The sequence below is a fragment of the Laccaria bicolor genome, genomic scaffold (genome assembly GCF_000143565.1).
Source record: "Laccaria bicolor S238N-H82 LACBIscaffold_70 genomic scaffold, whole genome shotgun sequence".
NCBI lineage: Eukaryota > Fungi > Basidiomycota > Agaricomycetes > Agaricales > Hydnangiaceae > Laccaria > Laccaria bicolor.
This window is the reverse complement of record NW_001889941.1, coordinates 68540-90869: the sequence shown is the minus strand read 5'-3', so window position 1 is coordinate 90869 and position 22330 is coordinate 68540. Positions and strand designations below refer to the sequence as shown.

The following is a 22330-nucleotide window of genomic DNA, read 5'->3' as shown; positions in this document are numbered from 1 at the left end:
AGTAGTCTCACTAATATTTTGCTCAGTGGGAGAGAAGAGGGTATTCACAAATTGCTGTTGACCCATACTCAGTTGCTGGTGCTTTTACAAGTGGCCCTAATCACGAGAACACTGACACACACCATATGAACTCAATTTACAATGGATTATTGCTTTGCACAGGGGAGAAACCGTGATTTGTCCATTGAGTAAATCACTGGGCATATGTTGATTGGAGGCATTATTGCTCAATGATTTTCTTCACATTTATTCAATAGGTTATATTCAAAAATAAAGCTGAGATAAAAAGACACTATAGATGGTAGTCCCATGTAAAATATGCCCATTAGTAACAATCTAAATGAAACTGATGAATTTACTTAAAATGTGTCTTGAAATATTGGGCATATTCTGGATACATTTAATAATATCTGGGTACATTGAAATCAAATATTGAATGAGCTGCTGGGGAAAAATTGATGCACATTTTACCAATAGTTCTCATGTGGTCCTTTGTGTACATCCTAATTGCAGTTGATGTTCAATGTTGGGCATATTTTGACTTTACCCACCTGACAAATATGAAGTAAATTATCAAGCAATAATGCCTCCAATCAACATATGCTCAGGATTTACACATTGGACAAATCACTGTTTTTCCCCTGTGTTGTGTCAAACACCATATTCAATTTGGTGCACACCTATTTTCCATTCATCTAGAAGTAAGGTCCTATATGCTCATTTCTTATTCACATGCTCAATTCACTCTAATAGACTCATGTTGTCACCTCTTTCCATCCTCATGCCAGGTATCAATGGATTGACCATAATGCAGCCATGGTTGAATGGCAATACATATTATCCACCTCCCCATAGCACTCTGCTCAAGGATCACTTCAAGTCCTCAATTGCCAGATGGATGTTAGCTGGCTCAGAGTATGAGGAGGATGATGACTTACTGGAGGATGAGGATGAGATATCAGATGTGGAGATGATGTAGCACTGCTGTGGGATGGGGCTAAGGGCTTGACAGTCCTGAACATACTGGTGCTGGTCAGGGATGTTGATGCTGGCTTGTTTTCAGAGTTGTAACATAATACTTGTTACTTGGATGATTTGGTGATCTGTGCTACTCCTGGCAAGGGGGTGGTGGAACATGGATCCCAAACACTAGCTGGGAGGGGGGGGTCCGGCCGAAGGCCAAAAAAAAAAATAGTGACCTGGTCTCAAGGTGGTGGCAGGATGTGGAGAAACTACCAAAGGTCCCTTCCCAAAGATTCAGACCTCTCCAAATTCAAAATTTGAGGTCCGAAAGTGTTCTAAGGGTGCAGAAGGGGGTACATTTCGTTGTTCTGGTGGCTGTGTAGAAACACATGGAATGCTCAAGTGCCAAGACTTTGAGTACTGGCCCTGACGATATATGAAAGGTAATCTGAATTGTAAAAGTCACAGGTTTTCCTGTAATTGTCATGTATGTTCCTCCATGCAAAGACTTGCAGCATCTTTGGCTGTGGTTTAAAAAATAGTGAGTTGATAGGTAGGTAGGCTGGGGCTGTAGGTACAGAATTTTTGAGAATCCGAGACCATAGGTCAAAAAAAAAACACAGAATAAAACATCGGAACTCGGAAAACATACCTTATATAGTAGGAGGAGGGGGGGAGGTCAGCCAAATCCATGAAAAAAAAATAGCAAGTGTTGGTACACTTTCCACGTTCCGCCACCCCCTTGACTCCTGGCAAATTATACTAAACTGAAAATAGAAGAATTTAACATCACCTGTATTCTCTCCCTGCTAGTCCTTCAGGCTAGGCATCACTTGGAGAATTTAGGGCACAGGGAGAGGTCTATTTCTGTACATCCCTTGTGTTGATGTTCAACCCTACCATTTAACCATCAGGGAAAGCCTCAAGCGGAAAAGGATCTGTTGTAAGTAAAATAAAAATACAATAATAATGAAGAAAACCGAAGAAATTTAAAGAGAATGTGTACGATCTGAACAAAAATTCCGAGTCCTGGTCCTGAAAGTTGCTGCGTCGGGAATTGATGTCATCAGCGCTAGTAGATAGAGCACAGCCACCGGCTGTCTTGCAATTCCCTCACAAAATACATCGTGTCACGTACTCTCAACTTTTAGAAAAAGGATCTGATAGAGTAGAGAAAGAAAAGGAAAGACAAAAAGTAATAAAAGTCCAACCTTGAAACAAAGAGGGCGTCGTGAATGGAGCTTGACGCACTACCACACGTTCGAGAAAGTATCACTCCGCTCGCTAATTGTTCGCTTCTCAATATAAAATATCATTCAATATCATATATCATCCTCTGGTCCATCCTCAATCATCTTCGCGTAGTCCTCGTAGCTTGCAAATGTAGGTAGTGACTTCAGCTTCTTCCTTTTCTCGCCTCTCGTCTCTTCCCTCTTCCGTTTTTGACCACCACCAACTGTGCCCTCTGCTATCCCACCCCATTCCTGCTCCTCATCTTCACCAACATCAGAGCCATCGTATTCGATAAGGTCATCGGGCACGTCTCCATCCAGTGAGATAAGATCTTCGTTATCCGAGGCCTCCACTAGTGATAGGGCGTCGGAGTTGTCATCTTCGTCGTCTTCCACTTCGCTACCTTCTTCTCCGCTACCTAAGTCGAGATCCAGATCGTCGTCGCTGTCGTCTTCCATAAGGTCGTCATCCTCTCCTGCAGCCTTGGGCATGGATTTTTGCATAGCCTACACGAGATTCAGCCCAAAATTTCAAAAGATGAGCGGGACAGTTAGTTACCTTCCAGATCTCAGCTTCGTCTTCGTCACTATCGTCTTCGTCTTCGTCTTCGTCCTCGTCCTCATTCGCGCCCTGTATAAGCAACTCTCCTTCATCCTCCTCGTCGGCTTCATTCGCGCTGACTTCTTCCAGGTCTTCCTCCTCCTCCTCCTCCTCCTCCTCCTCCCCGCTCGACTCCTCGTCTTGATCTTTCCGTTTTCCAACTTTGGCAGCTTTCGCCTTCTCTTTCTCGCTCTTCCTCGAGAAATAGTCATAGAAAAATAACTGTTCAAAATCAACGCGGAGCAATTAGGCACCGTCTCGAAGGGTAAAACAGAGACTAACCTGATCCACGGGAATATTAGACCTCTTCTGCCTCAAAAATGCCGCTTCGTTCATCCGGGCCGCATCATCCACCTCGCCCTTCATCAGCTTCACACCCTCGACTCCACTAGCCGCAGGTTGCATAGCACTGGCACCCTTGCCCCCCGTCACACCACCTTCACTAGCCTTCGGTTTCTTGGGATTCTTGTATACGAATCGGTCGAGGAAGTGCGAGAGTGTGTTTTGTGAGAGGTCCGCGCTGGCTGTGAGAGGTTGACAAGATAAGAGTTGTTGGGCGTGTAGTGATATCGCAGGGTGGTAGTGGTTCAGTAGCGGGGTCTATAGAAATATGATCAGGCTCGGGTTGATTCGACGAGAAAAGAAAGGTACGAACGAGTTCCCACAAAGGCGAGGACGAGGCATGTGCGTACTGGGGATCACGTTTGCGAGCGTCATATGACTCGCCTTCTGCTTTGGCGGGGCTGTTGATCATGGCGCGTAAGCCAGGTATACTGCTAAATAGCTAGGAAATGGAAAGACAAATGATCAACTATTTCTCTATCTCAAAAAAGGCACTGACCTCTCCAAGCAAGAACAACCCTCCGGCTACAAACTCGGTAGCACCTCCACCACCACTAACCAATACTTGCACGAACCGTCTGATAAGGGCTTTGACTCTTTCGCCACCGCCCACGCCAGCATCGGCCTTGACAGACTTGAAGAAAAGATTCAAGTACATGGCCTGTTTTGACGATGTCGCAAGCCGCGAGTCGTGGAGGGAGTTGTATAGAGTGCGATAATACCGGTCAACGATAGACTTGGCGGTTGACGATGTAGATGGTGCAGATGCGGTAGATGTTAGTGAGGCACTGATTTGCTGGATCAACACAAGCGCCTGGAGGGAGATGTTGAAGGTTGAAGTGTGCGTTATGAGGAATAGGGTGTCGATATGTTTTTGAACACTATCAAGAAGCGTCAGCACGTTGAGCTCAATGGAAACAGGACAGGGAAATGGAATCGCACCCCGAGTCTCCAGCATCAATCTTTGCGAACGGGAGTGCACGGTTCACACCCGTCAAAATGGCGGAAATCAATTTCGAGTGCGCATCTTCAACCTCAGTGAACCCGGCCGCCCCTTTAACCTCGTTTACCTTGCCCTTTCCCTTTCCCTTGCCTTTTCCCTTACCCCCATCCCTGATCCTTCCACCCTTGTCCGTCTTGAACTCCTTGTTTTCGATGGCCTCCTCCTCGGCGTCCTTGACGTCATCGCTCCCACTAGCACCTTCACCCAACAGTTCTTTAAACAACTCAAAGTAAACGTCGACAAGCTTGAGGGCAACTTCACGATCTCCCGGAGACAGGACGATCTGGTTGAACGTGATCGTAGCGTAGTATCGTGCGTGGGCGTTGCCTCCTCCTGGTTTCTTGTCAGTACCAGAGTTGGCGGGCTTTGGCTTTGACTTTGAAGGTTCCGATTCGTTGAATCGAATGTGTTTGTTCGCTGGCGTTGAAGAGGGAGCCACAGCTGCGGGTGCTGACGGTGGTCGCAAAACGAGGGCCATAATTTCCCGCACGATGACGGTTTTCATGGCCGGATGCGTTTGCAAGACTTGAAGTAAGAGGTGGGAGGCGCGTGCGCAAAGGGGCTTGTCAGTATCTCCCTGGAGAACTCGGTCAGTGGCAAAAGGTGCAGGCTTGAGAAGACACCCACGAGCTTGTTGACTAGTAAACGAAGGAGATTCTGTTCTTGCTCAGGCTTTTCTCTTAATAACGTAGAAATTAGGTTCAACGATTGAGTCCGAACGTAATTGAGGGGATCCAAAGAGAGGGTCTACCGCATTCCACATAAGAAATGCTCATCCGAGAATAAATTCACTCACCTCAAGGACTTGCAAAATGGAGAAAAAGTACTTCTTTAGCCAATCCTCAAAGTACCAAACTAGGAGATGTTGGTCCGTTACCGATGGGTGAAGAAGAGGCTGATCCCGAAAGTATCTAATATAGATCCATCAGTCGACGAAATAGTAACGTATAGAGACGGTACGCACTTGAGTTTACGATTCGGAGCACCACCACCAATCCACCAATCGACGACGCAACGCAAAGCTTTGAGGCTTTCCTCCCTTCCACCCTTGCCTTTGCCCCTCTCGGCCATTCCCTTCAGCGTCTCCAAGGACTTCGTATTATGCAAGGGGCTGCTCTGCACCAACAGCGTTAACGCGCTTAGCCTGTCGGATAGAGTACCGGACTGGATTATCTTCGACAAGAAGCTCGCTTCTGACGCGGAAGAGTTTGACGAAGAAGACGTTTGGAAGGTACGGATGTCTGCTTCGTGCAGGGACTCAGCTTTGGACGTCAAAGACGTCAGCTGGGCCGGCGTTATGGTCGGAGTGGTGGGCAAAGGACTTAGTGCAGGCACTGAGAGGTACCATTGTGAGCTGGGGGGGAAAACAAAGGTTGATTTGTTTGTGAAGGTGAGTTTGGTGGGCAAGGTGGGTTTTGGCGGCTCTTTGACTGGATTAGACTTCGCAATGGGTCGAGGTGGAGGAGCTGTTTCTGGCTTCGTTTTTTTACTCTCCTTTTGCTTTTTCGACTGACGGGGATCAGTCTTCCCAGATGCTTGGTGTGCATCGGATTTTGCCCTCAGTTTCTTGTTCGATTGGTCCTTCGATTTAAATATCAGCTGGACGTCGTGAGGTGTATTTTGGTCCAGGTTGAGTTCCTTCAAGAACTTCGAAACGTCCTTGGAAAGTGCGGGCTAAAAAAAGATATATCATGAGCTTTGAAAGAAGAACGGGAGGCTCACGTCTTCACTCGAGGACCCAGGATCGCCATTGAGAACTTCCAAATCTCCCTGGTCCCGACCAGGTGCCAATTTTTTGGGTCTTGATAGATTTTTAGTCGTCGAAAGACCGCCGCCCTTTTCTTTGCGAAGGCGCGCCATTGAAGAGAGCGCAAAAGCAAAATTATCGCACGTGACGCTTTCAGATTCTTCCCATCAGCAAAAACCCGTGACTATTTTGATCACCTTGGATTCAGTTGCTACTAGTACCAGACGACAAGGATCAAAAGGGCTCGCAATGTCCTTACAATGAGTGCAATCAGTTATCACCGCTTACATCGCTGAGGGATATTTGACAAGATACATTGTCATAGTACAGTAGCAGCATTGTAATGTCACACAATAATTGCACGCATTGCCAAATGCAACTTGCAAGCCAATTACAAGTGGATTTGTATGAAGATAGAATGTCGCCACAATCATCAATTGGGATATGCATATGTACAGGAAGATTCATTTAAATATGGTTGCAGCCTGCACGGTACTAAATAGCCTACGCTTCTCGTGATGCGCCCACATTTGTGCCGCCAAAGATGGTAACGATATCGTCATCTCCCTCGTCACTCTTGTAGATTCAAAACGTTCCTTGGATAAGGTAGTTAAATAAGCGATTGTATTAGAGTGAATTAACAACGCACATTGAAAGCGACGGATGCAATCACTAGAGTGGGGGAACTTGAGAACACATTCATAAAGGAGTGGAGCGGGAGGATCACCTCGTGACGTTCAGAGCAATTGCACTGAATACCAGTATCTTGCGAGTATCAGTCGATGGTCTAAAATTGCGTTGTCAGTGAAAGCTACGGAAATGGTGTGAATCCACGTACCTCGAAATTGCATTACCCATCCTATCGCCCATGGACAACTTCCTCAACATCGAAATGGAGGCCCCATGTCACCACCTCCAAATACCCCCACGCCCGGCACTCTCCCGACGTCACCTTCCTTCGTCGTCATCCAAAGGTCACGTCGCACTCTCCAATACTCACCGCCCACCGCATACTCATGTGTCGTCGGGGGATTCTGGAATTGACGAATTTGTTGCGCTTTTGGTAAGAAGATTCTGCCATAGTATGCAATGTGTCGATGTCAATGTCATCATGAGTGAGTTTGTGCTGGCCAAGCACATACCCAATCATGAAGACATTGCGCGGGGGGAGGGGAGGGGAGAGCGTGAAGTTGGACGTTGAGGGAAAAGTTCACAGGTCCAAAATTTTCCGAATTTGGACGTTCAACATCGACAGGAAAGGCGGAGGGCTGACGAGATGTCGAGGAGGCGGCGCAATCCTGAGAGGAAGCTGAGCCTAGAGAGACAGTAGCTCCGTTGAGCGCCGCCGTACAGTGAGACGTTACGAGGCTGGGTGGTTGAGGGTTGAGCGAGGTGGAATGGGAAAAGGCGGCGCCACCGTGTTGGTTGGATCCGATCCTTCCCGTGACTCTGACATGTTGAAAAACGCTTAAGTCCCATAAAGTAGCAAAGGAATGGTAAGGCGCGGGTGACATAGTTGCAACATCTACAAGCCATTTCGGCTATGGTGAAGAGATTGTAAACCTGTTGTAACGCGTGTTACATATTGTAACGTCTCCCTCGGATTTCACCGACTTACAATGTCTACCAGTTCCCAGGGTTTTTGCTGATGCCCTTCAGCCTTCTTTCAAGTTTTAAATGTTCACTGGTGAGCTCTAGGTTCGGGTTTTCTAGAAGGCCTTTTCCCATCTTACTGATACAACCGTGCGTGCCCTTGGGGAAGCGTCGCGCAGTGAATAAAGTGTTGTTGCTTCGGACGCTCATTCGAAGCCTTTATCACAGGTAACATTAATGAACTTCGGCTCACTTCTAGGAGTCCCAAGCCAGATAGATGACCCATTGGTTTTGGCTTAGGAAGACAGGCCACTAGCTGCCCTGATTTCAACATTTTTAACATGATCCCTTCCGGTCTAGGATCTCCGTAGCCTCTCGAGATCTCTAGGGGCAAAAGTACCCTAACGCGTTCCACTCTGCCATGGTTCTGGTGGGTTGGAGGAATCAGTCGCGGCTTCTACGCCTGACGTCAGTTGAGCTCTTATCCCTGCTATTGGATTTCTTAACGATTCATCTCCAGTTGCGGTTCTTTCCTTTGCCCGTTTCTTATCTCCAATTTCCCGGACGAACAAGCTCAAAGCCGCCTTGTGTGCGTAAGAGGACAAGGGGGCCGTGCCAAAAGATTTCATGATGGTGACACAGAGATTCACGATGAGTGTGTGGCTCTCGTTGCCGACTTCAATCGAAGCACCTGTAGGTCTTGAACAAGTGGTGTTATCGATCAGGATGCGATGCTGGTGAGTCTATTTAGTACGGACGGTTTACCCTAGCATGCGTAGTACAACAGGTGAAGATAAATAAATGTGTGTTGCGAGAGGGAAGGAATGCATAACATATCAGTATCAGTATCGTAGGTCACGGTAATAGTCCCGGCTATTGTGCACGAAAAGTCATAGTCAACCAAGCGAAAGTTGCAGTGAGACGGAAACGAAGAAATTGAGAGGTTGTGAATCGTCCGACGTTCCGAGGACCCAAATCATTCATATGACAACGCATCTCCGCTGCTTCACGATCTTGCCCCATTTTCCCTTCAGGCTCTCCTTCAACGCCAGGTTGAAGACCTCTTGCACGCCAGCACCCGTCTTGGCTGAACATTCAACATACTTTGCCCCAATTTCACGCGCAACGGCGGCTCCTTGTTCAGAAGTAACAGGAACTTGACCCTGGGCACCCAGCATCCGCCGAGTTTGTTCATCGCGTCTCAGATCGGTTTTGGTACCAACGAGAATTAATGGTGTGCCTTCGCAGAAGTGGGCCACTTCAGGATACCACTAGAAAAGAGTTAATGATGATTGAGCGGCTCTAACACCGAAAAGCAGACGTACCTTATCCTGCACGTTCGCAAGACTAGTTGGAAAATCGATGGAGAACACGATGAGGATGATGTGTGACTCGGTATAACTGAGCGGCCGCAGTCTGTCGTACTCTTCCTGTCCTGCTGTATCCCAAAGAGCCAGCTCAATTTCTTTGCCTTCGTATTTGACCTGAGTTATGTAGTTTTCGAAGACGGTAGGTATATAGGCCTGGAAATCTCAGGATGATGGGTTGGGTCATGGCGTTAGAAGGGGTGATGGTGTGAGCGTACCTCTGGAAACCGGTTTTCTGCATAAACAATGAGGAGACAAGTTTTGCCGCAACCACCGTCGCCCACGACGACAAGCTTGCGTTTCAAGTCTGGTCTGCGAGCAACGGAATCCATCGAGGTGGTGGGTATAAAGAAAGGATGTGGTGGAACAACGTTTGTCACGTGGTCGTTAACACGGCTGAAATGCCCACAACGACGCGCACAATATTCTGGCCCGTCGATCTACCTCGCGACGTCTCTGACGGATTTTGTTATGGTTGGTCGGCTGCGACCAAGGTTTGTGTTGCGGGTGTCTTGGACGTTGACACCGAGGACGACGCTCGAGACGTTGTGAGCAGTCTCGACGGAGTTCTGGTCGAGAGTTGTGGTAGCCAAGTCGTCGTCTTGGGAAAGAGCGCAGAGCTGCTGGGCAACACCATCTTTTATCATCGCCACCGTTCAGATTCCCTCCGTTTCTACCACTTGCACCCCGATGACCACGAGGAACACAATCCCTCCCCATACCTTGCTCTATCCCAGCACGATTTCACTCACCGACCCCTACGTCGTAACGACGGATTGGATGACACCTCCATCAACCAATTCAATTCTGCAATGCTTATCGAATCACTCATCTCACCACGCTCGTCCAAGAAACTCGTTCCAAGGACAGCATCCATCCTCTTTGTCGTTGCGTCCATCCTAGCACGGCCCATGCTCCTCCTGATGCGATGCATCGCACCTATCCGAGCGGTCTATCTGCCCTCTTTTCTCCGAGCCTCTGCCCTCGTGCAACAGCTGGATGTCCGCGCTGAGCAAGCCCAGTTCTTCGTCTCCCAGATTGGGTCACTTCAGCGGCGGGACACAATAGATATTGCCTCGTATGCCTCAAGATATACCAAGTGCGTAACTCGCCCGAATTCTCCTCCAGTTACTTACATATGCGACCAACAGCTTCTTCAACACCGTGTGGCTCGTCCTCAACGACGTCACCATCGGTATTGCTTTGGGAACCTTTCTATCAGAGAACCACCATGCCCTCGCACATATTATAAACACCTACGCTGAGCGTTTCCTCGTCGAAGAAATCAAATGGTCTCTGATTTGGCTGGACTCCTGGCCCGCAGGTCTGAAACTGAACACAGAGCTCAGCAGATTCTACTCTCACACGTTTATCGGGCTTGTCGATATTTTTGCACGTGTGTATCCAGTTCTCAGCGTTGCATCTGTAATGAACTTATGGCAGGACCATAGACCTGCTAACAAACCACATACAACCACATACGCCCGTCTTGATTACCATCCTCGGATACGCAAGCATCTTTGGCGGTATAACGCTGGCCATCTCACTCCTCATGGACGTCCTGGCGGTACTTTTGACCCCGCACATTTTCATATGTTATTTCCTTGCGCGAGCCGTGTATGCGCGTGTTGGAGGTACATTGGGGAGTTTATGGGCCCTGTTTAGGGGAAAGCGCTATAATGTCCTCCGCAATCGCATGGATTCTTGGGAATACGACCTTGACCAATTGCTGTTTGGTACCGTGCTATTCACGCTGCTGGCGTTTTTATTCCCGACGGTGTTGGTCTATTACGCGCTCTTTGCTGTAGTAAGCAGGACATGGATTTCTTTTTCTTTTTCTATCCTGTTCTGATATGATGCGCAGCTGCGACTGATCACACTGCTCATTCAAGCAAGTATGGAAACCCTGTTGGCGTTTATGAACCATTTCCCATTGTTTGCGCTTATGCTTAGGATGAAGGATCCTTGGCGGCTTCCTGGTTTGTCCACCTTCTCCTTTGCCCAACGAACGGCTTACATGGTTTTTATCCAGGTGGAGTGTACTTTTTATTTGTCCCTTCTACACAAAGGGGATCACCATCACGGCTTATTCTTAAGGTGTGTTATAGTAGATAAAGAAAATTCTAAGAAATAATGACCTTTTCAATTTCTAGAACCAGCCTGCACGCCTATCATCCATTTTCTTTCAATACAGTGTGTTCTCCTCCTTTCTCCTCATTTCAATGTCACAAACCTCATCTCTGTCGCTTCAAAGTCAAATTGTGGGCTCGGCTTGCACGCCATTATAACCCACTCCGATTATTATACAGTGTCCTGAGTGGCAGGTATTTGGCGGCCATCCCAAGATATGAGATTCGGTATGGTTATGGTGGGAGAGGTAGAGTGTTTGTAAAAGCAGCCAACCTTGGATAGCAGTGTATCCGAATATCTGAGGTAGGATGGTATAGTGCAAAACTTATGCAATTAAACTGACAAACGGCTTAGAATACAACCAGCTGCTTCCGTGTAATTTCTCCCCATACAAACACGCACCAAAGTCGCACGACACTGCAAAGCGGCACCATGACGGGGTATCCAAGCAATCGCTTCCACACTAGCAAAGTGGCCACCTCTGTGACCACCCCAACCCCAACTGACAAGAAGAATCTGGAGACAGGTGCTCCGGATAAAATAAAGATGCCCAGATAAGCCGCCCACGCTATTGGACCCAAAACGGCGCAAAGGTATACCAGGAGTTCAAGGGGGAGCTTGACGATCGACGACCGTGCTAAGAAACAATTGGTCGTCTCGTCGGATGGAAGGGGGAAAGGGATTGGACGTACGGTAGGACCTAATGATGCACCACAGATCGCGCACTGATCGATCCTGGATGCGGCAACCGTCGGAAGATGGCGGCGTATGTAGAACCCAGTTTATACCAATAAAGTTGATGTGTTCTTGACGGGTGATGATGGAGCTCCAGGTTAACGCTGTGGGACTAGCGCTAGACATTCGCTCGAGGTCCATCCCCTCAAATCGAAGCTTGAGCCAGTAAGACAATATTAGCAACAAGACCTACAAAACAGATAAATAGGCAATCGCCAAGAACTCACAATATCTCCGGGGACCATGATATTCCCCAAGTCGACGGACTCGGTCTTCCGATCCCAATCTGTGGTAAACGTCTGACAAGGGCTGGACGCAGCGTGAAGAAGAGAACTGTATCGAAGCATATATAAACCCCTAATATTCGGCTGACAATCAGGTCAATGGATAAAGCGAGGAAGAAGTTCGCACATAGCGTAGCCTATCATTGCCATGTTGGCGGGCGGATACGTTCTGTAACCGTTTTCGCCGCTCATCCCAGGCCCTACCCACCTCATGCTTGGCCTGAATCGATCGAGAGCGGGGTTCTGAGATAGAGAGATTGGTTCTGTCATTGGAAAAGACAACAGAGGGAAGGTTGAGCAAGGGGTCAATTCCTACTTATAACGGAGCCGGATCCACATGTAACACATTTACCAGCTGAGGAGACGAAGGCTCTGGGAAAGGAGAGGACTTTGTGTCGAAAGGGGTGCATGTGTGTTTTCAAACGAGGGCGAGTGGAAGCTGGAATGTTCGATTGAAGGCATTGGCCGCGACAATGAGGGGAGAGTTCCGTACAGCGATTGCCGATGGCGGCCAGTGGATAATTAGCCTGACGTTTGTTCTGTCCGTCTCGAAAGATGTGATTTGGACCTATTTAAACGGAACAATACCATTTTTCGAGTTCGGCACTCCCACCTTCCTCTAAAATTCGTTCCTTGTTCTTGAGCAGATCCGCATAAGTGCTGTGGCATCTTACGATTAGTAGCTACGTCGGAGAACACGTGAAGGGAAGGAGTGAGCGAGCGACCTCGAAAGACCTGGAGGCCACAAATTATGGTCAAGTTTGCCACAAAAGGGAGGACAAAGAAGTCCTGGCGACCATGGGGCTCCTTCATCTGAAAAAACTGCGCAGTATGATGAGAGGGGATTCGTGCAGTACAGGACAGAGCCTTGTAGAGGTTTCTTTTTTCCAGAGGCGAAGCTCGAGCTGCTCCTAAGTGAAGGTCTCGAGAATGGTACTTGACATCTAATGAAGGCCATCGCGCATGCGGCCGTTAACATTGTTGGAGCCACCCGTCTCTTCGGTGAGTTTGTCGCGCCCTATTGCAGAATAATTACAGGTACATAACAATCAGCTGCGACCGCAACAACACCCCAAGTTTCCAATGTCAGGCTGCGGGCGCGAGCTGCTGATGAATCACAACCTGATTCGATAGGAGGGTTAGGGTGCGAATATTAGATGTCAGAATCAAGTCAGAATGACTGTACATGTGTGCCGTAGTGCAACAACTCCAACTTGCATTAGACGAACATCATGTCTACCCTCGATTCTCTACCACCCGAACTTATCCAGCAAATTTGTGCAGAGGTATGTGTGTTCCAGTCCTTATTGACATACATATCCAACCCTTTCGTTCTTTTCTATAGTTGGGGAACAATGTGACAGAATTGCGCCTCGTTTGCAAGAGGATGAGCCGGATACTCGAATCACACGTTCTCCGATCAATTGCCATCGACATTACGAAGCTTCGACTCGATGTTGGCATATCACAACTCACGACGCTGGCGACGCAGGGCAATCACGCGGCGACAGCCACACATGATCTGCACATCCGGAACCTCTGTCCTCTAAAGGACCCATTTGGTCGCTCGCCTACTTGGGCGAAGCCGCCCACTCCTTACCCTCCTGAGGTGAAGATTGCCGAGGAAAAGATGCACGCCATGCTTCAGGTGGCCGTCGCCTCTTTAAGCAACTTGCGAAGTCTCAGGTGAGTCGCCCATTGATCTTTCCAAGTGCTCCGAGTTAACATCTGCTGCAAGATGGGACATTGGTAGGTGCGATTCAAAGTGGACCCCCAAAGCGGTCATGAATGCCGTCAAAACTCTTCCCCTCCTTGAATCCTTAGAGTTGATTATAGAAAGTTCTGATGCGGCAGACCTCCAGCTACAATGTCTACGTAATCTGCAGAGCATCAAGATATCTGTGCGCAGGAACGATTATTTCATGAAAATCATTGAACCCCTTTCGCTCTTGGTTGCGAAATCGCCAAACCTTCACACCCTTCATTTGGGACCTACGCACCGCCCAGCTGCATCGCTTCATCATCTTTTGATGAATTGCCCTCCAAACCTCGTCTTACCGCTAAAGCATCTGGGTTTGCAGGGATTCTCACTGAAGCTCGACAGCATAACAATTCCTCATCTCCACCGCCTAACGTCCCTGACGCTACACCATTACACGGAGTTTGATCCAGACTTGCATCCAGACGGGATATGGGCGATGTTGAAGACCACCGATGTCCGTCTGAACGGCATTGATGTGACCCGCGTCTCTACCACCCTTCTCGATTATATCTCATCGTACTCGGGATTGAAGAAACTGTGTTTGGCACGTATGGACATTGAGACTCATGAACAATCTGAACTTGCCGCCAACCAATTTTATAACCTTTGTTTAGGCAAGCATACGAGCTCTCTTGAAGAACTCATCGTCACGGCTGATGATGAAGGAGGGTGGTGCCTCGGGGATCAGGCTCTCGCAGTGATCTCGCTATGTAAGAAGTTGAAGATCCTCGAGGGTAGCCTTGTTTCGGCTGCCCTTTATAAACGCGTTGTGAGTTGATGTGTTTTTTCCGATGGTGAGGCTGTGCTCAGGAATGGTGTAGAAGTCGTTGATCGGCGTTACCACCCAACTCCCTCGCATGGAGAAACTGATCGTTCATCCTGCGGACGTGGAGGTCTTCCCTTCGTATGTCGGTGATTACCAATGGATGAACCATTTTGAGCATGTGGAGGAGCTGCTCTCAGATTGCATTAGAGAGTATGAAGTAACTGAGTCTTCCGAACCCGTTCCCTTGATCCTCGTAGGCTCAAGGAAGTTTATGATGACGCCGAGTGAACGTGCTCGAAGCGCTGGTGTAGCGTTGAGGTATCAGTGCGACTCTGATGAGCCTGACGCCGGCGATTGCGATTTTTGAATACTAATAGTAATTGAGGGGAAGGGAATACACTTCAGCAGCAGGTGTATCAAATGTTCTTCTGAAGAATAAATAAACTTCAATGTGTTTCTCTTCTAGTACCTGCCTCCGACATACTATATTAGCCTGAAGTCCGTCACAGGTGACGGTGTATAACAGCGTTGATCATCACTACTAGTAACTCGGTTGCTCAGTGAGATAACTCTCAGCTCGACAAAACATGCACTTGCCATATGCATCATGCTTACGGGATGGAGATCAGTTAGGTTCACTTCTATTTAGCATTGAGGAAACAAAACGAATTTTCATTGGAAGCGCGTAGTGACGAGGGAGAGGTAGAGGTAGAGGTAGAGCCTGAGGTATATTCCGGAGCGGTCCCAATGAGGAACAACCGGTTCCCGATACATAGTGGTAGCGTCTAAATACAACTATGCTACGGAGCACACCACACAGGAGTGCAAATTACAAGATCTTGTATGATTGCTTGTATGTTTATTATGGATTACATCGTGTACTGGTGCGGGTGGGTTGTCGGACGACCACCTTCTATTTCCAATGACTTAGACAGATTTTGGGAACACCTCGACTGTCGAGGCGGACTGCGCTTGTGTGCTGTGAATATCATTTCTACAGCTTGCCACAAAACGAAAGGACCAATGAGTTATTGACAGCTGCGCGTCAGCGGATGGTCATGAGCCTTCGAACGAGCCAAGAGCTTGGAAACAAGTCAGGTCCATCGTTCCCGTGAAAGGATGTTTAAGCCAACACAGATCGCGGCAGCGAAACCGGGTAATTGACCTTTACATAGACCTTGTTTGACGCAGGGGGTCATGAGCTCAGAAGAGATATGTTGGTGTGGCCAAACCTCTCCGTATACACAGCTTGGGTATAAACGCAACTCTCCGCAGCTGAGAACCACTAGTGACGATCGAAGTGACACGACGAGTTGATAGTCCAATGAGATGAGTTTGGGAAGGGTCCCCAAACGAACAAGATGTCTGAGTGGAAACGAAGCTAGGAAAGTACCTCGTCCAACTGCTTCCGTAGAATTTCCCTCCATCCAAACACGCACCAAAGTCGCACAACACTGCGAAGTGGCACCTTGATCGGGTATCCAAGCCATTGATTCCACACCACCAAAGTAGCCACCTCTGAGACCACCCCAATCCCAATCGACAAGAGGAACCTGGAAATAGGTGCTCCAGGTAAGACAAAGATGCCCAAACAAGCCGCCCATGCTATTGAACCAAAAACAGCGCAAAGGTATGCCAGGAGTTCAAGGGGAAACTTGATGATCGACGACCGTGCTGAAAAACAATTCCGTTAGCAGGAAGAGAAAGGAATGAAAGGGATTGGACGCACAGTAGAACCTAATGATGCACCACAGATCGGGCACTCCTTGATGATAGGCGGGGCGACCGTCGGGAGATCGCGGCGTATGTAGAATCCAGTATACAATATAAAATTGAATGTGTTCTTGGCGGGTTATGATGGAGCGCCAGGTTAACGATGTGGAACTGGACTGAGCCATTCGCTCGAGGTACATCCCCTCAAATTGAAGCTTAACGACAATGTTAGCAACAAGGCTTACAAAACGAATAGATTGGCAATCGCCGAGAACTTACGATATCTCCGGGGACCATGACATTGCCCAAGTCGACAGACTCCGTCTTCCGATCCCAATCTGTCGAAAACGTCTTACAAGGGTTGGACGGAGCGTGGAGGAGAGAAGTTAGAACTGTATCGAAGCATACATAAACCCCTGATATTCGGCTGACATTCAGGTCGATATATATAGGGAGGAAGAAGTTCGCACATAGCGTGGTCTATCGCCATGTTGACAGGCGGATAGGCCCTGTAACCCTTTTCGCCCGTCAACCCAGGCCCTGCTGGTACCCTTGTGCTTGGCTTTAGTGGATCGTGAATGGGGTTCTGAGATACAGGGATCGGTGCTTGCATTATTAGAGACGACAGAGGGGAGGAAGTCATAGAGAAGTAGAAAGGATTGGTTGAGCAAACTGCTTATAACGAGGCAGCCTGTGGTTTATAGGACGCAGAACTTTGCGGAGGCTTGACATTTGTCTCGCAGAGGATACCAGTTAAGAAGACGAGGGCTCTGGGAAAGGAGAGGACTTTGTGTCGAAAGGGGTGCGTGTATGATTTCGGACTCGAAAGATGTGATTTGGACCTAGGCAATCCCACCTTTCTCTGAAATTCATTCCTTGTTACAGATCCGCAAAAGGGCAGGTGAACACGTGGAGGGAAGGAGTGAGCGACCTCGGAATGCCTGCAGGCCACGGTTTATGGTCAACCGCAGGGGTCAAAATTTAGTGTAGCAAGAAGGGTTCGCACTGGGTTCGCCACCAAAGAGAGGACAAAGGAATCCTGGCGGCCATAGGACTCCCTCATCTGGGGAGTATGATGAGAGGGAATTGGTAGAGTACAGGACAGAGCCTTGTAAAGGTTTCTTTCTTCCAGAGGAAATGGAGCTGGAGCTGGTACTTATGCTTGACATCTAATGAAGGTCATCGCGCATGCGGCCGTTGTTGAAGCCACCCGTCTCTTCGGTGAGTTTGTCGCGCTCGAGGGTTGAACGTTAACGTTGATGTTTGAGCACAGTTGTATCCAGATCTATACATTTACCAAGTAACAGTCATTCTGACATCTCCTCACACCCCAACCGTCCTTGCTATCGATTTGGTTGTTGTAATTCCGGCTTACACTCAGCAGCTCGCACCCGCAGCCTGGTATTGGAAACTTGAGGTGTTGTCGCGGTCGCAGCTGATTGTGTCGGTCCCGACGGCAACGAACAAAATGTCCCTCCAACTTGCATTAGACCACCACCATGTCTACCCTCGATTCTCTAGCACCCGAACTTATCCAGCGAATCGTTACAGAGGTATTTATATTCCAGCCCTTATCGACATAATACCTTCAACCTTTACATTGACTCGTTCCTTTCTGTAGTTGGGGAACAATGTAACGGATTTGCGCCTCGTTTGCAAAAGGATGAGCAGCGTACTCGAATCACACGTCCTCGGATCGATTACTATCGACATTACGAAGCTTCGACTTGATGTTGGCATATCGCAACTTACGACGCTGGCAACGCAGGGCAATCACACTGCGACAGCCACACATGATCTGCACATCCGTAATCTCTGTCCTTTGAAGGACCCATTCGATCGCTCGCCTACTTGGGTGCTTGACCCAGTTACGGAGAAATGGGGGGAGAAGCCGCCCACTCCATGCCCACCCGAGGGGAAGATCGCCGAGGAAAAGATGCAGGCCATGCTTCAGGTGGCTATCGCCTCCTTAAGCAACTTGCGAACCCTTAAGTGAGTCGCCCATTGATCCTTTTAAGCCCTCCGAGTTGACATTTGCTGCAAGATGGAACATTGGTAGGTATGATTCAGAGTGGACGCCAAAAGCGGTCATGAATGCAGTCAAAACTCTTCCCCTCCTTGAATCCTTAGAGTTGATTGTAGGAAGTTCTAACACAGCAGACCTCCAGCTACAATCTCTACGTAATCTGCAGAGCCTCATGATATCTGCGCCCAACAACGATTACTTCATGAATATCATTGAACCCATCTCGCTCTTGGTTGCGAAATCGCCAAACCTTCACACCCTTCATGTGGGACCTACATACGGTCCAGCTGCATCCCTTCATCAACTTTTAAGGCATTGCCGTCCAAACCTCGTCTTACCGCTAAAGCACCTGGGCTTGCAGGGTGTCTCAGTGAAGCTCGACAGCATAACACTTCCTCATTTTCGCCGCCTAACCTCTTTGACGCTACACCATTACACGACATCAGAGTCTGATTCAGACAGGGCGTGTGTTGACAAGGCAGAAAGCTCGCGTCCAGACGAAATATGGGCGATGTTGAAGACGACCGATGTCCGTCTGACCGGCATTGATGTGAATCAGATCCCTACCTCCCTTCTCGATTATATCTCATCGTACTCGGGGTTGAAGAAACTGCGTCTGGCACGTATAGACTTTGAGACTCAGGAACAATCTGATCTTGCCGCCATCCAATTTTATAACACTTGTTTAGACAAGCATACGAGCTCTCTCGAAGAACTCGTCGTTAAGGCTGAGTATGAAGGAGGATGGTGCCTCGGGGATGAAGCTCTCGTGGTGATCTCGCTATGCAAGAAGTTGAAGATTCTTGAGGGTTGCCTCGTTTCGGCAGCCCTCGCTGACGCTGTGGTGAGTTCGTGAGTTTTTTCCAATGGTGAAGCTGTGCTCATGAATGGTGTAGAAGTCGTTGATCGACCTTACCACCCAACTTCCTCGCATGGAGAAACTGACCGTTCATCCTGCGGACCTGGAGGCGTTCCGTTCGTATATGTGCGGTTACCTTTCAATGGCCCATTCTGAGGACGTGACGACGCGGCTCTCAAAATGCATCGGAGAATACGAAGTAAATGAATTTTCCAATCCCGTTCCCTTGATTCTCGTAGACTCAAAGAAATTTATGATGACGCCGAGTGAAGGTGCTGGTGGAGCGTTGAGGTATCGGTGCGACTCTAGTGAGCCTGACGACCGCGATCACTGAGCAGTAGGAGAAATAACTACAATTCAGCAGTACTTAGGTGCTGTAGTAGGGTCCAAGAAAAAATGAACTCGAATAGACTTGAATTTAACTTGAATATGTTTCTATTTTAGTGGCCTCACCAAAAAAACATCGCGGTGTTCACGGAATTATGCAAACGGCAGTACTTGACTCAACAATGTTCCTCCAACTTTTATTAGACCATGATCATGTCTACCCTCGATTCCCTAGCGCCGGAACTTATCCAGCGAATCGGTGCAGAGGTATGTATATTCATTGCATCCCTTATCGACAACCCTTTCATTGACTCGTTCCTTTCTGTAGTTAGGGAACAATGTTACAGAATTGCGCCTCGTTTGCAAGAGGATGAGCAGCGTACTCGAATCGCACATTCTCCGATCGATTGCCATTGACATTACAAAGCCTCGACTTGATGTTGGCATATCACAACTCACGACGCTGGCGACGCAGGGCAATTACGCAGCGACAGACACATGATCTGCACATCCGTAATCTCTGTCCTTCGAAGGACCCATCCGAGTAAGTACTTCCCTTATTGCATGTTGGACCCAGATACAGAGGAACGGGTCGAGCGACCGCCCGCTTCATACCTTCTGGAAGTGAAGATTGCCGAGGAAAAGATGCAGGCCATGCTTCAGGTGGCCATCGCCTCTTTAAGCTTGCTTTAAGCAACTTGCGAAGTCTCAAGTGAGTCACCCATTGCTCCTTTCAAGTGCTGCGGATTTAACATTTGCTGCAAGATGGAACATTGGTGAATACGATTCAAAGTGGACGCCAACATGTCGGAAAAACCCGGGAAGCCTTATAAGGCAGGTAAGGCACGTAATCACCTGAACGAATTACACCACCATTTGTTCAAAATGCTGATGGCATCTGGCATGAATCTCCGCTTGACAGATTACTGATGGAGGTCGCCCTGGCATGGAGGGCAGGTGTGTCGGAGCTTGGGGCGTAAATGTTAGAGCCAGTGGCTCGACACCTGACCCACAGGTTTTCAACTCTGCTCAGGAAGACCTGTACCGCCAATTTTCTTCGGGCGACGAAATGATGTACTTGAGATACAAATTATTCATAGTAAGATAATAAAATGATACATTGAGCACTTCCAAGTTCTTACAGGTAGAAAAGACACGGAATCCTGAGCTCAACATGAAAAGGCCTGTGCGAGAAACTCTCCAAAATTTCCCCAAGTCGTTTAAACTCCGCCCTATGTTTGGTTATTTCCAAACTTCAACCAGAACCAAACTCACCTTCCTCTCCACCACAACCGTCTCTCGCCCAGTTGCTTGCTTGCTCCCCTCATTATTTCTTGTTTTCATCTGTGTTCCACTACCAAGTGGTCTGCGCCCCATGTAATCCTCCTCATGTTGTTCCGTTGGTTGTCCTTGTTACCCACCCGTGCGTCTGTGCGCGGTCACCACCTGTCACTGTTCTGGGCTTTTGTTCCTGCCCATTGCCTCTTTGTAGTTCCTCCCCGACAAGTGGCCACTTGCTAATACTGACTCTCCCGGACAGGTTCACTTTCGCATGCGCCATGTAGCGGCAGCCGCAGTAGACGCGCGCCTATCACCATCATCAAACCCAAGCTTGGCTCTCCAGACAACGTCTCAACGTGGTATCCGCCCTCCGCTACCCTCCTCTCATTCAACGAGCCAGAGGCTCCGCTTTGACGCGCCTTGTTTGTGGTTGCGCATTTGGCGGACAGCGCAAAGGGTGGTCGGGTGGGGGAATGTTTTTTGAACGGAAGAGCAGACACAGGTAGTAATTGGAGCTGCCTCATTTCTCACATCCTTCCATACACCCTATACCTTTGTACTATGCAGCCTGTTTATAATCCTTGCTTATGAAAATGTGGCCAACGTCATACTTCTCCTTGCCCCTTGTATTTTATGGACTAAATAAGAACATGAACACCTAGTACAAATATGGCCAGGGAGAAATATTGAAAATATAGTGAATTTACGTAGGCTGGGCTGCCAGCTGGTCCCCAGCTGCCCCAGACAGGTAGTGCCAAGATCGACCTGGGCACACCCTGCTATTAGTCGGATTTCGATCATGGTGTGGACTCGGATCATTATTGCCTGACAGGTGGGAAAACATGCCACACAGGGTTTGACTCTCAGGTTTTTCTCACATGCCTGTCATTTGGCGGTGTATACAGTGCTTTGCACTGCCGTTTGCACAAGGAGTTTTGGAAATCGTGTTTGTGTGTGTTGTACTGTGACCCTCAAATCGGAAAGTGAAAGACCGCTTACCGGACCCAACATCCAACAAGGCCTGCAATCTCCTGCTGTGAAATATGCCGCTCATCATGGCGAACAATGATTCGCGCACGCATCTCATCCGATACCTGAGGCACAACAAAAGTTGGGTTTGAGAATTACAAAATTCCCAAAGTCATCGTAATGCGTGACAAAATGTGACGAACATACAATACCAAACATAATTTTCACGATTCCGGTGTGCAAACGGCAATGCAAAACACTGTAATCCAATTATAATCAAGGAGAAATGTACTATAATACAAGACATGACCATTTTAACGCAAAGGGACAATTGTAAGGTACCACTCAATTGTAAATGAAACGAAAATTTGTAGTGAGCTCGTAGCTCAATTGTAATGTGTGATTTTCTTACTAGTCGATCTGCGGATTTGTAGTCGTGTTGTTACTTTGTACTGTTGAACAATTGTTATTAGAGGGAATCGAACTCTGAACCTATTGATTACTTACTTTGTTATGACATGCTTACTGACTTGGCTATAGTTACCACTTGGTTATGGGGACATATTTAGCAATAATATCTAGCTTAATTTGTCATGACGAGCGCTAGGCTCGCAATACAGTTGATACAGA

General features: G+C 48.1%; 10 protein-coding genes across 10 annotated transcripts; 5 read left to right on the top strand and 5 right to left on the bottom strand.

Annotated features, from left to right (window-relative positions):
* Positions 1-2285: 2285 nt before the first annotated feature.
* On the bottom strand, positions 2286-6001 carry LACBIDRAFT_316196 (uncharacterized protein; the record flags this gene model as incomplete). The annotated part of the gene is made up of 10 exons (XM_001889614.1): positions 2286-2702; positions 2755-3018; positions 3079-3396; positions 3452-3580; positions 3638-4019; positions 4081-4718; positions 4769-4888; positions 4938-5052; positions 5106-5815; positions 5864-6001. The coding sequence occupies 10 exons, from the start codon at positions 5999-6001 to the stop codon at positions 2286-2288; spliced, it is 3231 nt and encodes a 1076-aa protein (XP_001889649.1).
* A 624-nt stretch (positions 6002-6625) lies between these two features.
* On the bottom strand, positions 6626-7402 carry LACBIDRAFT_334813 (uncharacterized protein; the record flags this gene model as incomplete). Its single annotated transcript, XM_001889613.1, has 4 exons — positions 6626-6675; positions 6727-6747; positions 6889-6922; positions 7031-7402. 4 exons carry the CDS (start codon positions 7400-7402, stop codon positions 6626-6628), a joined length of 477 nt encoding a protein of 158 aa, XP_001889648.1.
* Positions 7403-7902: 500 nt separating this feature from the next.
* On the top strand, positions 7903-8185 carry LACBIDRAFT_316194 (uncharacterized protein; the record flags this gene model as incomplete). Its single annotated transcript, XM_001889647.1, has 2 exons — positions 7903-7949; positions 8002-8185. 2 exons carry the CDS (start codon positions 7903-7905, stop codon positions 8183-8185), a joined length of 231 nt encoding a protein of 76 aa, XP_001889682.1.
* A 23-nt stretch (positions 8186-8208) lies between these two features.
* On the bottom strand, positions 8209-9180 carry LACBIDRAFT_192259 (uncharacterized protein; the record flags this gene model as incomplete). The annotated part of the gene is made up of 3 exons (XM_001889612.1): positions 8209-8752; positions 8807-9004; positions 9067-9180. The coding sequence occupies 3 exons, from the start codon at positions 9178-9180 to the stop codon at positions 8462-8464; spliced, it is 603 nt and encodes a 200-aa protein (XP_001889647.1). The 3' UTR covers positions 8209-8461.
* Positions 9181-9249: 69 nt separating this feature from the next.
* Positions 9250-11260, top strand: LACBIDRAFT_316192 (uncharacterized protein; the record flags this gene model as incomplete). The annotated part of the gene is made up of 7 exons (XM_001889646.1): positions 9250-9947; positions 10000-10244; positions 10300-10655; positions 10713-10827; positions 10881-10945; positions 11002-11041; positions 11103-11260. 7 exons carry the CDS (start codon positions 9250-9252, stop codon positions 11258-11260), a joined length of 1677 nt encoding a protein of 558 aa, XP_001889681.1.
* A 324-nt stretch (positions 11261-11584) lies between these two features.
* On the bottom strand, positions 11585-12267 carry LACBIDRAFT_334810 (uncharacterized protein; the record flags this gene model as incomplete). Its single annotated transcript, XM_001889611.1, has 3 exons — positions 11585-11902; positions 11941-12046; positions 12125-12267. The coding sequence occupies 3 exons, from the start codon at positions 12265-12267 to the stop codon at positions 11585-11587; spliced, it is 567 nt and encodes a 188-aa protein (XP_001889646.1).
* Positions 12268-13084: 817 nt separating this feature from the next.
* Positions 13085-14892, top strand: LACBIDRAFT_316191 (uncharacterized protein; the record flags this gene model as incomplete). Its single annotated transcript, XM_001889645.1, is given in 6 exon segments — positions 13085-13105; positions 13111-13121; positions 13168-13283; positions 13343-13683; positions 13736-14528; positions 14581-14892. 4 exon segments carry the CDS (start codon positions 13230-13232, stop codon positions 14890-14892), a joined length of 1500 nt encoding a protein of 499 aa, XP_001889680.1. The 5' UTR covers positions 13085-13105; positions 13111-13121; positions 13168-13229.
* A 560-nt stretch (positions 14893-15452) lies between these two features.
* On the bottom strand, positions 15453-16851 carry LACBIDRAFT_334808 (uncharacterized protein; the record flags this gene model as incomplete). The annotated part of the gene is made up of 5 exons (XM_001889610.1): positions 15453-15504; positions 15965-16199; positions 16255-16453; positions 16518-16630; positions 16671-16851. The coding sequence occupies 5 exons, from the start codon at positions 16849-16851 to the stop codon at positions 15453-15455; spliced, it is 780 nt and encodes a 259-aa protein (XP_001889645.1).
* Positions 16852-17737: 886 nt separating this feature from the next.
* On the top strand, positions 17738-20523 carry LACBIDRAFT_295928 (uncharacterized protein; the record flags this gene model as incomplete). The annotated part of the gene is made up of 10 exons (XM_001889644.1): positions 17738-17791; positions 17860-18230; positions 18298-19108; positions 19161-19431; positions 19568-19717; positions 19829-19994; positions 20028-20162; positions 20216-20288; positions 20373-20407; positions 20466-20523. 10 exons carry the CDS (start codon positions 17738-17740, stop codon positions 20521-20523), a joined length of 2124 nt encoding a protein of 707 aa, XP_001889679.1.
* A 207-nt stretch (positions 20524-20730) lies between these two features.
* Positions 20731-21359, top strand: LACBIDRAFT_316187 (uncharacterized protein). The gene is made up of 2 exons (XM_001889643.1): positions 20731-20938; positions 20991-21359. Exons 1-2 carry the CDS (start codon positions 20840-20842, stop codon positions 21213-21215), a joined length of 324 nt encoding a protein of 107 aa, XP_001889678.1. The 5' UTR covers positions 20731-20839; the 3' UTR covers positions 21216-21359.
* The last annotated feature ends 971 nt before the right edge of the window (positions 21360-22330 follow it).

Excerpts from the sequence above, each read along its gene's own strand:
- LACBIDRAFT_316187 (XM_001889643.1), top strand. The coding sequence starts at position 20,840 with ATGTTGTTCCGTTGGTTGTCCTTGTTACCCACCCGTGCGTCTGTGCGC. Across the intron at positions 20,939-20,990 it reads TTCCTGCCCATTGCCTCTTT|GTTCACTTTCGCATGCGCCA; the intron begins GTAGTTCCTCCC and ends TCTCCCGGACAG.